This window comes from Ascaphus truei, chromosome 1, assembly GCF_040206685.1.
Source record: "Ascaphus truei isolate aAscTru1 chromosome 1, aAscTru1.hap1, whole genome shotgun sequence".
NCBI lineage: Eukaryota > Metazoa > Chordata > Amphibia > Anura > Ascaphidae > Ascaphus > Ascaphus truei.
In genome coordinates, this window is record NC_134483.1 from 3,248,537 (window position 1) to 3,264,033 (window position 15,497).

Here is a 15,497-nt window from a genome sequence, read left to right on the forward strand (position 1 = left end):
CGTGCGAGAGCTGCACCCGGCAGAGCCGGATTCACACCCTCCGTGCAAGAGCTGCACCCGGCAGAGCCGGATTCACACCCTCCGTGCGAGAGCTGCACCCGGCAGAGCCGGATTCACACCCTCCGTGTGAGAGCTGCACCTGGCAGAGCCGGATTCACACCCTCCGTGTGAGAGCTGCACCTGGCAGAGCCGGATTCACACCCTCCGTGCGAGAGCTGCACCCGGCAGAGCCGGATTCACATCCTCCGTGCGAGAACTGCACCCGGCAGAGCCGGATTCACATCCTCCGTGCGAGAACTGCACCCGGCAGAGCCGGATTCACACCCTCCGTGCGAGATCTGCACCCGGAAGAGCCGGATTCACACCCTCCGTGCGAGAGCTGCACCCGGCAGAGCCGGATTCACACCCTCCTTGTGAGAGCTGCACCCGGCAGAGCCGGATTCACACCCTCCGTGTGAGAGCTGCACCCGGCAGAGCCGGATTCACACCCTCCGTGTGAGAGCTGCACCCGGCAGAGCCGGATTCACACCCTCCGTGTGAGAGCTGCACCCGGCAGAGCCGGATTCACATCCTCCGTGTGAGAGCTGCACCCGGCAGAGCCGGATTCACACCCTCCGTGTGAGAGCTGCACCCGGCAGAGCCGGATTCACACCCTCCGTGTGAGACCTGCACCCGGCAGAGCCGGATTCACACCCTCCGTGTGAGACCTGCACCCGGCAGAGCCGGATTCACACCCTCCGTGTGAGAGCTGCACCCGGCAGAGCCGGATTCACACCCTCCGTGTGAGAGCTGCACCCGGCAGAGCCGGATTCACACTGAAGTAACCACAGCTATGGAGGATTGTTACAAGAATATAAGAAAAGGCCAGGGCTGTGGCTGTCAGGAGTCTGTTGTAGATCTGCTTTTTATTGATGATTGAACAATTCTTGAATTTACTTGAATTAAATGTGATATTGTTTGTTGATGTTTATGCACTTTATCACATATTATCACACATAATTGATATAATATAATTTTTAACACCTTTGCATATACATTTTTATATTTCTGCAAATACACATCTCAGTGTATATACATCTTAGTGAATACATGTATCTTACACGCTGATAATCTCATGATTAGGACACTTTTGTGTCGCGCACTTTGTTCTCTTCTTCACAACCTGTAGATTTACTTTGACATTTAAGTGGCAGTGAGGATTATTCACTGCGCAATAGGTTTCCACGGTGACAGTATAGCTTTTCATACATCGCGGCCTGCTTGAGAATAATACCTTTTTTTTGTGTTTTTTTGCTTTTCACCTTTCGGACAGTTTGTTGCGAATGAAATTCTTACATGGAAGTGTTTTACAGTTTGTGCTATTACATCAACAGGATATCTTTCTAGTCTCAGTGATGTGAGAGTTGAAGCGATACTCAGTATTTACATTCGTGTCTGACTTCCAGACCGCGCCTGATCATTGTAACAGACAATTGCCGCCTTTCTGGGCGACGTTGCTGCCGGTGCCCCGTCTGTCAGTGGAAACGTCGCGGATTTGTAGGCTCGTATAATACCACACAATAGTGTGAGAAAGAAACTGCCCGGACATTACCATTGCTAACTGAAGTTTGAGAATACTAAGGCAATTTTGATGACAAAATCCACATATTTATGGCATTTCACCTGTAGTTTTGCCCTTGTTTCATTCTGTTTAATGAATCTTTGTCCTACAGTATATGGTGGATTAAATCTTTTATTTTCTTGCTAAGAGCTGCTGATTGGGGTTAGAACCCGGCTTTGGATGTGTCGGATAAAACAGAACGCTAACCATGCACCCATAATCTAAGCAAAGTTTACTCGCTCCTCCCACAGCGCGGTATAAAATGTGGCACTTTCCTAGCAATAGTAACTGCTGCGCTCTACGTTCCAGTGAATAATAGACTACAATCAGCCCCAGTAATAAGGATAAAGAATCCCGCGTTCCGCATCACGCAGGCGCAGAGCCCTGAGCCCACTGTAGTACATGAAAGAAAGTCCAGCTGGGTATAATTACTTCGGAATAATGCCTGCCTACTGGAACTGGTTTTATGCTTACGCTGGGTGGTCTGCACTTGTGTTATGTCAATACCACGTATACTTTTGTACACTGGAGTGATTTGTTATAACTGGTGTCACTCAGCATTAAAGTAGCGCAGTCGTTTGCCAATAGTGTACGAGTAGTTAATTAGTAATTACCAGGATACAAAATAAAGCTACAGTACAGCACGGGGTAAATGGATATCTTCTTATCCCAGACTCACGTTAACAAAGCCTGGCAGAATTACTCTGAACATGCCCTGGAACTGGAAGGTTAATAGCTTATCCTTGGGATGGGTTTTTTTACCAGAGGTATCATGACTTGGTCTTATAATAATAGTATAACTGCTGCTCTCTATATTCCAGGGAATAACAGGCTACAATCAGTCACAGTAATAATTATAAAGTATCGTGTTCAGCATCACACAGACCAGAACCCCGAGTCCCCTTCACTGAAAGAAATGCAAAAAAAGATTAAGTAAATGATTGTTTGCGTATTAAACTATAATATAATAGTATATTAGTATACAGTAATAGTACAGCAGCAACTCACCCACCCACAGCTAAACCCTGCAACATATTGGCTTCAGCTTGAGACTCTGTATCCTCCCCCTCCGCTCCTCCTCCTCACCCGGGAATCCCACATTACGGATTTTTGGTCACATTATGAATCCGTTTTTTGGATCTGTCTGTGCTACAAAATGTTATTCCAGAAAAGACGAATTGCATTATTTTTTTAGGTGGATCGTCTGAAATCCATGGACCACAGGAACCGGCTGGTCCGAGGTGGATTAAAATCCACCAATCTTTTCCGTCCATCTCCAGTAATCACTGGTGGTATCAGAAGTCATATCGAATCAGCAGTTACTGAGGTGTCAGAGCTCATTGAGTACAGTATGTATTTAGCAGTCCCAATCTATATTAATATGGTCAATATAACAGTGACTATCCATGATGTGTCCATACTTATACTGCGTGGATGAAGAAGTCACTGGAGTCGTTAGCAGTGACTGGGGCATGGAGGCCTCCTCTCCATGCCTGGGTACTTGCAGAATAATCCTACAGAATGCATAATGCGTGTTTGGTTCTGAAGACTATTCTTTGCTGGAGTGTTTCTCTGCAAAAACGCCCAAGTTCTCCCCAAAACACTGCAGGAGGGCTCCCTTCGATTTGCATGTCTCAGAACCCTTCTGGCAAATCCAGGGCAGGGGCACACCACAGTTTTCTGCCACGAGTGCCGGAGAAGCTTTGGCACACGAGACACGGCTGCTGGCGCTTAAAGGCCTAAAAGGAAAATAAAAGCGATATGTACGTGAAGGCTGATAGTAACAGTGTAAGGTGATACTGGAATGCTTGGTTGTTATTCCCATTACCCAGAGGGTGACAAACTGACACACAGAACCCATGGTCTCGGCTGGCGATTTCAAAACCTCTCCTCATAATTCAAGGCCACACCAGGTTTTGGGAATAAGCAATGTGCGTCCATCCACGTGAATGCACTTTTTTATTTGTATATTAATAGCATGTTAGGTGGTTGCATAAGGAAGCAGGTGTAGGCCATCCGCCCCCTGCAGGATACACAGTAACACACATACAAAAGAGACCAGGGGCATCTAGAATGTGCCCTATAGTGAATAGATCGTCACTCACTGTGTAGTATTATCAGGCCATTGCCAGAGAGTCATGGAAGTACTCTCTCTTTTCAGTCCGATCCAATATTGCTTAGAAGACCTCTTAATCAATGTCTGAAAAAAGAAAAGTACTTCATATTACATGAGTGCAGTTACACAACAAGTCCTGACAATATCCGTAATTTTGTCATTTCGGTGCACAGTGCGAAAAAAATGTTGGTCTCCCCTGCTAGTTTCTTTTATATTTAAAACCAGAGACAGAACATGAAACACAGACAGAGCTCAGTGCTACATCCATTAACACAGATACACGGTACAGTGCCTATATATATATAAATATATAAAGATATCTTTTGAATAAAATGGTCTTTCAGTTTAACTCTTTGGCCAAAGTGTCGTAAGCCCTTGAGCCCCTCCAAGGCAGACCACATCTCAAAGGTCCTAACACTAAAATAAATTCTTAATAACCTGTACATTACCAGGAAGAATGATTTATAATAAATCTGTCAAAATTAGTTGCATTGTTCTAAGTCTGATTGAAGCTCTTATTAACCTGTACATTACCAGGAAAAGCACTCTGTATTGAGCTCTGTCTGTATTTCATGTTCTGTCTCTGGTTTAAATATATATTGCCATGCTCAGTAACACTCCTCTTTGACACCTATACAGATATATATATTGTGGTTATTTTGGGGGTTCAATATAAGCTTATTGGGGTTCTGTATAATTTCTTTTATAAACAGTCACTATAGCGTACACTTCTTCTTGTATTTTCCTTTCTCTCCCTCCGACCCCCATCCCTCTCTCTCCCTCCCCCACCCTCTTTCTCCCACCACCCTCCTCCCACCCCTCTTTCTCTCTCTCCACCACTCTTTCACTTCTCTCGCACTTCCCCCCATCCCTCTCTCTCACTGCCCCCCAGTCATCTCACCCACCTCTTACTCCATACTCCTCCCACCCCTCTTTCTCTCTCTTCCCCCCTCTCTTTCACTCCCCCATCTCTCTCTCACTTCCCCCACCTTCTCTCCCACCACCCTCCTCTTTCCTCCCAACCCTCTTTCTCTCTCTCCCCTCTCTCTCCCCCCCAACCCTCTCACTCACTGCCCCCACCCCTCTCACCCACCACCTTACTCCATTTTTACACCCCCCTCAGTTTTTACAGGCCCCCCGCACCCCCCAACCGCTCTGTTTTTACAACCCTTTCTTAATCTAAATAGTAGTGCAGGGAGAACATGTAATAGCAGCAGCTTGGGAAGTAAGCAGCCTGCTCTGCTCTCGGCCTCCCTCACGCTGCCTCCACCGCCCCCCCCTCCCAATGTAGATCGATAAGCGCGGCCCTTCAGCGCACCCCCGATTGCTTGACACCATGATAAACCGCGCCTATAGATCTACTCTAAAATCGTCCCAGAGTCACCTTTGAGGAAATTGATAGTCACTGTTTATCAATAAGGGCTGCTGCTATGTTCTACCCATCTTTGATTTTTCACGAGAGTTCAAGAACTATCACTGAGTTTCAGAAGCCTCCTTTATAAAGAGAAATGTGGTCTCAATGTGGATGAATGTTCATATATTTAAGTAATTTAAGGGAGTTAAGCAATAATGCCCTGACTGGAAGAGTTGAAGGCCCGAGGCGAAGCCGAGGGACTTTAACCCAGCCAGGGCATTATTGGCCAGTAATGCCCTGTTCTGAGGGGATTATTACTATTATAGGTGTAACATAGCCTCCCGGCAGTTACTTCTTTTTCTGGGCTTTTCCTCTGTCAGTCCTGTTAGTGCAGGCAGGGGAAAGGTTAATTCCTTTTCTGAGGCCTGTGTGTGTATTCCAGCCTTGAATATTGTATCAGTATTCAAGGGCAGGCTTAGCAACTCTGAGGATGTTAATCTAAGGGGTGGATATGGGTTGGAACCCCCCCCCCTGATGTGTGTGGGCCAATCTGTATCCGGCTCTGGCTTGTAATGAGTCAGAGTTAGAGACACTCCCCAAGGATGTTCAAATTGAGACATGCCTCCTAAATTATCAGTTAGTAGTCAGTTGAGATCTGGAGAAGAAGAAGTCAGACAGGCAAAGAAAGTCTCTCCCTTCTCCTCCCATGCTGGGATGGGGAAGGGGAGGGAAATCTACTAGTTAGACAGGGATCTGATCTAAAGAGCACATATATGCAGTTATGGAAATATATGACTGTCTATTCTCTGAGCTGGAGCTGATGGCTGAATAAAATACAGAAAATACATTGCTGTGTGGGTTCCTGTCGCTGGTTGTGCAGGAGTGTCAGTGGGGGTCCATCCCCTGAAGATCTACAGGGGATCCTCGCTGGCTAAGGCACCACCCCCCCCCCCCCTCCTGTTCCCTGTCCTGGCTCTCCCCACACCACCGCAGAGCCCTCAGCCCTCCTGTTGCCAGCAGGTCACAGCACCCAGACCGCTTGAAGTAACCAGCAAGGAGCATACCCCCAATCTCATTTAGGGGAGGGGGTATGATAAAAAGGGTTACATAGGCTAAATGTAGACGTTTTTCATAAATAATAGACACTTTTGTATAGTTATATAGATTTTTTTTATTAAAATGAAATGGTAAATACATGAAACCACCTCTATATACGCTTACACTGCAGCTATCTATATCCACACACTGCCGCCCCCTCTGTGTATACACACACACACACACACACCACAGCCCCTCTACCCACACAGCAGCTCAACACACAACACAGCAGATCTACACACACACAAACTGCTGCTACACACACATACACACGCACACACACAATAGCACACCACACACAGCACAGCACCTCTACACACACAAGCACACCACAAACAAGCACACCACACACACAACACATCACCTCTACACACACACACAACACACCAGCTCAACACACAACACAGCAGCTGTACACACACACAAACTGCTGCTACACACACACACAACAGCACACCACACACAACACAGCACCTCTACACACACAGCAGCTCTAAATACACAAGCACACCACACACAGACACACACAACACAGCACCTCGACACACACAACACAGCAGCTCTACACACACACACACACACACACACACACACACACAAACACCACAGCAGCTCTACACACACACCACAGCAGCTCTACACACACAAACACACACACACACACACACACACAAAGACAACACAGCAGCTCTACACACACACATCAGCTCTATACACATACACACACACACACACACATTAGCTCTACACACACACAAACTGCTGCTACACACACATACAACAGCACAATACAGCACACACACACACACACTGCTGCTGCTATACCCATAAGCACTGCTACTGAAACACACACACACAATAAAAAATGCAGCCACTTACTAAACTTTGCAGACTCTATCTCTCTCCCCCTTCCCTCCCTCCCCCCCCCCCTTCATTCTGACCAATCCCCTGCCCTGTCTCAACTGTTCTGAAAGCTGATTGGCTGGAATAAACACATTGAAAATTACACATTGCAAGCTGGTTAAATTCCGGGCATTACTGATTGGATAATGCCCGGATTTTTAACCAATCAGAGAGCAAGGTTTTCAATAATGCCCGGAATGTTACTGCTTTAGCCTATAATATGGCTTATTGTATATACAGAACCTGCTTAGTCCTAAAGGTTGGAAGCGTCAAAAAGGAAAACAGCTTCACGCAGAGATCTTGGTCTATGTACTGTACCTGCAGGAGGGAGTCTGTCTCCTGTACTTTGGCGAGAGTAGCTTGTCTACTAATGCAGTCCTGCTCACCCAGCAACCTGTATTTCTTATCACTGGAGAAATAGTAGCAGGTGTCTCCTATCTGATGCCAGCCTCCTGGGCAGTACTTATAATGGTCTATGGAAAAGGAGAAGAAAGCGATGCCAGGAATAAAGATGTGCAATTTACACATACACACACACACACACACATACACAACACATAATATATGTGTAGCCAGGTACCCTCCGGTCTCCCCGCGTTCCCGTTTCCCCCTCCTCACACTCAGTATGTGCAGGAAGGGCGACGGAGTCGCCAGTGGCTTCCGCCGTAGGGCGCCGCCATGTTGGGCGTGTGCGCGGACGATCGCAGAGTTGCGCATGCGCAAAGCAGCGAGTGCAAGTTAGGGGTCCTTGCCGAGTAAGGCAGGCAAAGGGCACCCTGTGGCGGCCATTAGAGTCGCGCATGGACAGTGTCCTATGCGCACGCGGTCTCAATGGTAATTGTACAGCAGAGAGACTATAACTCCCATGAGGCTTAGGGAGAACGCTGCCTGGTGACACGATAGCCAATAGGATGGCTGGATTGCTTCTGAAGGAAGGAAAGACTACTGCCTGCTGGGACAGGAAGTGAGGAGTCAAGACCTGGACACTGAAGGTGCAGGTGGTGTCCACGGAGCAGTGCTCCAGCGACTAGGCCAGAGGTTAATCCCCCAGGCCCCAGTTAATGTCCCTGAGCCACTGTAGAAGTGTTCTATGTGCTTGATATAGGGAACTGCCTTAAGACAGGGACTCCTTCACTATACTCATAGAGAGAGAGATGCTGCATAGAGAGAGAGAATGCCAGTGCAGCTTGATAGCTGAAAGGATATCTGACTCCATAGCAGAGACTGTTCTTAAAGGATCATCCGGCTGGGGATCCCTCCTCGGAAGAGTCAGATGGTGTAATCATTCCTGCAAGGAGCAGCGCATCGCGCCGTGGGACCAAGTTGCGGAGTTGCTGATTACTAAGGATTATCCTGATCAGGACTATGATCAGGGAGGTAGTATATTAAGTGCACCTCCGGGCCCCAACACATGGAAGTGCTATCCCTCACACTCACCTTATTGTTTGTGGACACTCTAGGGATAAGTGCCCAAGCACATTGCTACTTAGAGGACTAAGGGTGATGTAAAGATGGACATGTGGGTGAGGGGATGGTATGCATTCAGGGTGATGCAATGTTACATATGATGTATTAATGTTATGCAAAGAGAGTGTTACTGGAGTTACCGTACCTGCTCAGTAAATACTGCTTATCCCCATTGTGTGTATTTACTGTACGTTGGTTCTGGTGAGGGCACACTCCCACCACGTTGGGATCCCTCATCAGTGGAGGCACTGCACTGTGTGTAAGTATACCCCAGGCTCCCCGTGGCGGAGGCTCAGGCCTTTTGTTAGCCTCACAGGTGACAGTAGCATCAGTAGTTATAGTAACCCAGGGGTACACCCGCTACATATGTTACATTTGTATGTGTGTGTTTAAATGTTATTTTGTGAATGAGCACCGGAGGTCAGGTTATAAGAGAACATCTCTGTAAAAGTTTCCTTTTTCCCTCACACCTGATGATGCTGAATGTGTGCATGTATTGTACTTACTGTACTGTATAGAGTGAATGTGTGCATGTATTGTACTTACTGTACTGTATAGAGAGTGAATGTGTGCATGTATTGTACTTACTGTACTGTATAGAGAGTGAATGTGTGCATGTATTGTACTTACTGTACTGTATAGAGAGTGAATGTGTGCATGTATTGTACTTACTGTACTGTATAGAGACTGAATGTGTGCATGTATTGTACTTACTGTACTGTATAGAGACTGAATGTGTGCATTTTTGTACTTACTGTACTGTATACAGACTGAATGTGTGCATGTATTGTACTTACTGTACAGCATAGAGACTGAATGTGTGCATGTATTGTACTTACTGTACTGTATAGAGACTGAATGTGTGCATGTATTGTACTTACTGTACAGCATAGAGACTGAATGTGTGCATGTATTGTACTTACTGTACTGCATAGAGACTGAATGTGTGCATGTATTGTACTTACTGTACTGTATAGAGACTGAATGTGTGCATGTATTGTACTTACTGTATAGATTGTATGTCATATTAATAGTGTTAAGTGTAACATTTAAAATGGGTTACAAAAAAAACACAACACTTTAGAGTGTCACTATTTACATAGCACAAACATCTGCAGTAGAGCAGTACAGTGACTGCTTTGTCCCTACCAGAGCACACAGCGTCATCATTAAAGTTGTTCTGACCTGTGACAGGGAAACAAATGACAGAGTAGTAAGGCTCACACATGTGTAACAGGCCATAGAAGAAACACATTGTGTGTAGCACAGCTCCAGATTCCCAGAAAAGCACAAGGGAAAGACACTCTATTTCATTTTCAAAGGAAGTGCCAAGTATTTTAATGGCAAAGAAAGCTTTCAGCCTGCCTCCTAAACCCCCAAACTCTAAGCAGTTCCCATAAGGCAAGTATCAATATTCAATATGTCAAACATGGATATATAAAACTTAACATGTATTAAGACATTAAAAATATTTAATACATCTAGACTTTGAAAACAACAAAATACACTTAAGGATAAGATCAAATGTATAACTATGGTAGAAAAAAAGATAGAATGCAGTGATAGAGTGCAGTGATAGAATGCAGTGAGAGTGCAGTGATTTACATGCAGTGTTACCTGTATAATGCAGTGATAAAATGCAGTGATAGAATGCAGTGATACCTGTATAATGCAGTGATACCTGTATAATGCAGTGATAGAATGCAGTGATACCTGTATAATGCAGTGATAGAATGCAGTGATACCTGTATAATGCAGTGATAGAATGCAGTGATGCCTATATAATGCAGTGATAGAATGCAGTGATACCTGTATAATGCAGTGATAGAATGCAGTGATACCTGTATAATGCAGTGATAGAATGCAGTGATACCTGTATAATGCAGTGATAGAATGCAGTGATGCCTATATAATGCAGTGATAGAATGCAGTATACCTGTATAATGCAGTGATAGAATGCAGTGATACCTGTATAATGCAGTGATAGAATGCAGTGATGCCTATATAATGCAGTGATAGAATTCAGTGATACCTGCAGTGATAGAACGCAGTGAGAGTGCAGTGATTTACATGCAGTGATACCTGTATAATGCAGTGATAGAATGCAGTGATACCTGTATAATGCAGTGATAGAATGAAGTGATACCTGTATAATGCAGTGATAGAATGCAGTGATACCTGTATAATGCAGTGATAGAATGCAGTGATGCCTGTATAATGCAGTGATAGAATGCAGTGATACCTGTATAATGCAGTGATAGAATGCAGTGATGCCTGTATAATGCAGTGATAGAATGCAGTGATACCTGTATAATACAGTGATAGAATGCAGTGATACCTGTATAATGCAGTGATAGAATGCAGTGATACCTGTATAATGCAGTGATAGAATGCAGTGATACCTGTATAATGCAGTGATAGAATGCAGTGATGCCTGTATAATGCAGTGATAGAATGCAGTGATACCTGTATAATACAGTGATAGAATGCAGTGATGCCTGTATAATGCAGTGATAGAATGCAGTGATACCTGTATAATGCAGTGATAGAATGCAGTGATACCTGTATAATGCAGTGATAGAATGCAGTGATGCCTGTATAATGCAGTGATAGAATGCAGTGATGCCTGTATAATGCATTGATAGAATTCAGTGATACCTTTATAATGTGGTGATAGAATGCAGTGATAGAATGGATGGAGAAGGAGCGGCTCGATAAGTAAAGACACTGGGGGTTATGCACTAAGCAGTGATAAGTGATTTTAAGTGGGATAAAAAGCCATTATAGCACAATACTGCAGTGTTATCACTGCTTTGTGAATCTCACAACAGGCAGTATCACACTATAAAGGTATGTATCTCACTTAAAAGCACTTATCACTGCTTTGTGAATAACACCCAGAAAACCCACGTATCACTGCTTAGTGCATAACCCCCACTGACTCTGTTAACAATTACATTGAGTTTGAATCAATGAGCATGGTTCAATTCCCGGTGTCAGTGCTTTGTGACCTTGGGCAAGTCACTTTTTATCACTGTGGCATCAAACACATAGATTGTAAGCTCATCTGGGCAGGGATTGTGTCTGTAAAAATTCCTATTTGCTGCGTACCGCGCACTATACTGTAATTGTGACGCGCTTTGGGTCCCATTGGGAGAAAAGCACTTCATGAAATAAAGTTATTATTATTATAAAATTACTAAAGAATGAAAAGTAATATGTCTCTAAAACACTGCCAAACGTGACCACAGGAAGGAGGCACCAGAGATATACGTATGTGCTTGAATGTTATCTCGTGATAAGAGGCCTGGGTTTATGTATGGGAGACACATAAATCTGAATCTCTGAACTCAACTGAAATCTCCATAAAACGTCCTGTTTCCCAATGATGATGCTGAACATGTGTGGATGTTCTTATTCAGTAAGAGAGTGCATGTCATTTATATTTAAGTGTAACACATACAATGGGTTTAAAATGCTTTACACAAAACCAAAACTAATTACATAGCACAAACATCTGCAGTAGAGCAGTACAGTGACTGCGTTGTTCCTACCAGAGCACAGAGCGTCATCGTTAAACTCCTTCTCACCTGTGACAGGGAAACAAATGGCAGAGTAGTGAGGCTCACACATAAAGATGTGTAACATGCCATAAAATAAACACATTGTGTGTAGTAAAGAACCAGATTCTCGCCGTAATCTTGAAACACTCTACCACTAAATGTGCCATCCCCACGGTTTATTGCTGAATTACTGTAGTACAGTTTTACCGCAGGTGCCCAGGCACATTTCTTCCTCTTTATCTTCAATAATAATTATTTGGATTGATTTCCACATATAGTTCTTAAAATTTCCCTCGGGGAAAAAACACATCATCAATGTATCTACAGCAGAACACCAATTTAGAATAATATACTGTATCAAAATCAGCCATCAATAAGTTTTCATATGACGGTGAAACATTACTGCCCATCGCAGGACCTATAATATAAAAGAGAGAAAAGTTGCGCCAAAAGTGGGTTATCCTACTGTTCAGTATGTAGCTTCAGTCCATCGCAGGACCTGTCGTTTGCAAATAGTAATAGAGTTTTCAAATGTTAAAAAAGTTTTTGTATAAAATGAAATCGAGTAATAATAAAATAAAATCCACTGGAGGGTTATTTTTATGTACAGTACATCCGTCAGGTATCATCTAATGCTGGGGTCTCAAACTCAGACCTCAAGGCCCACCAACAGGCCAGGTTTTACGGATATCCCTGCTTCAGCACACGTGGCTCAATCTTTGACTGAGTCTTTGACTGAGCCACGTGTGCTGAAGCAGGGATATTTATAAAAGCCGGCCTGTTTTTTGGCCCTTGATGACTGAGTTTTAGACCCCCCGTTCTAATATCTGCTAATCCATCTACATGTCTAATAATCGTTTAAGGGTTGTAACATTCATTGTTACTGGAAGCACCTCGCGTCGGTGTAACAGGACTGATCTGATTTTTTAAAGAAAATCAAAACTATATTTTATGTAAGAGCGCCTGTGTTTTTGCCTCTCCAGATGTTTCTGTGCTCACGGTGTATTTTAATCCTAAAGAAACGAAGCAAAAAAACGTGATTAATATGACTGCTAAGCCCCTTCCAATTAGTGACATTGGCAGACTTCAAAGAACCTTTTCTGAAAAGATTCAGAGAAGACTTTTTATAAGACCCTTTGTAGTCTGCATGTAAATCAGCTCTGTGCTGCCTGGTGGAGTGTAGAACGTAAGAATAAACAATAGAAGTTTCCATGTTTTGGGTTTATGGGTTTTATTTTAAAAACAGAAAACAGGGTCACATGAGCGGCACGCGGTTAAGATAAGGAGCTCCTTCGATCCCAGGCAAAGAACAGAACTTCCTCTTAAAGAAAGAATGCAGACCTCGGGCCAGCACCAATACCACCTGCAGCACCGTCAGAACATCTGGTAAGAGAAAGCCCAGGCCGGAGAAGAGACAGATGTCGCGGGAAGTCTCGCAATTTTTCCAAAGAAGAGCCCTGCGGGGACAGTCACAAATCCAAGATGGCGGCGCCACGAGGCCCCCTTCAGAGCCGCTGGCAGAGGCTGAAGCTGATGACAGACCCACAATTAGAGGTGATCTAGCTAATTTACTGAAAAGTGTGGTACAGAAAAGGCAAATAGACATAAACAAAGTAGTGTCTGAACTAAGAAAAGACTTACATGGACTGGAGAGAACTGACTGTCAGGAGGGGGGGCAGATGAACTGATATCAGCCCAAAATGTTTCTCACCAGGAGATAGGGGCCTACAAAGTACAAAGAAGTACTCTGACTGAAGCGCTGGAAGACACAGAAAACCGTGCCAGATGAACCGATCTGAGATTAAGATATATCCCAGAAGCTGTACTCCCAGAGGCTGTACTCCCAGAAGCTGTACTCCCAGAGGCTGTACTCCCAGAGGCTGGACTCCCAGAGGCTGTACTCCCAGAAGCTGTACTCCCAGAAGCTGTACTCCCAGAGGCTGTACTCCCAGAGCCTGTACTCCCAGAAGCTGTACTCCCAGAGGCTGTACTCCCAGAGGCTGTACTCCCAGAGGCTGCACTCCCAGAGGCTGTACTCCCAGAGGCTGTACTCCCAGAAGCTGTACTCCCAGAGGCTGTACTCACAGAGGCTGTACTCCCAGAAGCTGTACTCCCAGAGGCTGTACTCCCAGAGGCTGTACTCCCAGAAGCTGTACTCCCAGAGGCTGTACTACCAGAGGCTGTACTCCCAGAGGCTGTACTCCCAGAAGCTGTACTCCCAGAAGCTGTACTCCCAGAGGCTGTACTCCCAGAAGCTGTACTCCCAGAAGCTGTACTCCCAGAGGCTGTACTCCCAGAGGCTGTACTCCAAGAAGCTGTACTCCCAGAGGTTGTACTCCCAGAGGCTGTACTCCCAGAGTCTGTACTCCCAGAAGCTGTACTCCCAGAGGCTGTACTCCCAGAGGCGCTGGAGGAATTTGTGTGAAGCTGTTTCAGATCCTGCTCCCCGATATCACGGAAGGGAAGCTGCTGCCAGACAGGGTGTACAGAGTTTTAGGACCAAAACAATCTGACCCTAACAAGATGAGAAATGTTATACCGTGGGTTAATTACTATACTGTCAAAGAAGTTATTATGCAAGTCTCCAGGTCAACCCCCCAGATAGAATTTGAAGGTCATTGGATCCAGATATTCAGGGATCTCACCCCCTCCACTCTACCCAAAGGAAAGGAACTGCAATCAATCACAAAGAACCTGAGGGAACACAAAATTAAATATAAGTGGGGCTTCCTCTTCAAACTGGTAATTTGGCATAATGGATGAACATTAGTGATGACAACTACAGAAGAAGGAGAAAGAGCACTAATTAAGCTGGGACTCAAACAAAGGGCAAAATCCCCCCCGTCAACAGGATCACCTAATGGATCGTCACTTGTACCCTTCTGGACGCAGAAGTCGTCACAGAGAGGAAGCAGATGCAAAGATCGGGCAGAAATTCAAAAATCTTCGGGTGAATGTCCACCTCATAATAATAATTGTTTGTTCTTGTATAGCGCTGCTAGTTATACGTAGCGCTTTACAGAGACATTTATCAGACACATTCCCTGCCCCGTGGAGCTTACACTCTATGTTTTTGGTGCCTGAGGCACAGGAAGATAAAGTGACGTGCCCAAGGTCACAAGGAGCCGACACCGGGAATTGAACCAGCTTCAAACTTAGGGGCCTATGCAGAGAGCTGCGAGAAGCCGAATCTCGCCAGGTTTTTGCCAAATATGCCTATAGCAATTTAGTAAATGGCGAAAAACTGGCGAGATGAGGAAAATCCGCCAGTTTTTTTTCTTGGAAAAAAAACTCGCCGCTCGGGTGGCGAGAAGCAAGTTTTAAAACCCGCCGTATGCAAGTAGCCCCGATCAGCATCTCGGCGCTGATCACGGCTATAAAATGGAGAGTTTTTCT

General features: G+C 44.9%; 1 protein-coding gene across 1 annotated transcript in view; it reads right to left on the reverse strand.

The window, feature by feature from the left end:
* Positions 1-1,109: 1,109 nt before the first annotated feature.
* Positions 1,110-15,497, reverse strand: part of LOC142467572 (uncharacterized) — a 74,728-nt gene continuing 60,340 nt past the window's right edge. Inside the window, exons 6-10 of the mRNA XM_075573490.1 lie at positions 12,093-12,128; positions 9,688-9,723; positions 7,390-7,544; positions 3,706-3,800; positions 1,110-3,339 (exon numbers count right to left, since the gene is read on the reverse strand). Coding sequence (XP_075429605.1) covers positions 3,150-3,339; positions 3,706-3,800; positions 7,390-7,544; positions 9,688-9,723; positions 12,093-12,128 — 512 coding nt within the window. The 3' untranslated portion in view covers positions 1,110-3,149. The remainder of the gene's footprint in view (positions 3,340-3,705; positions 3,801-7,389; positions 7,545-9,687; positions 9,724-12,092; positions 12,129-15,497) is intronic.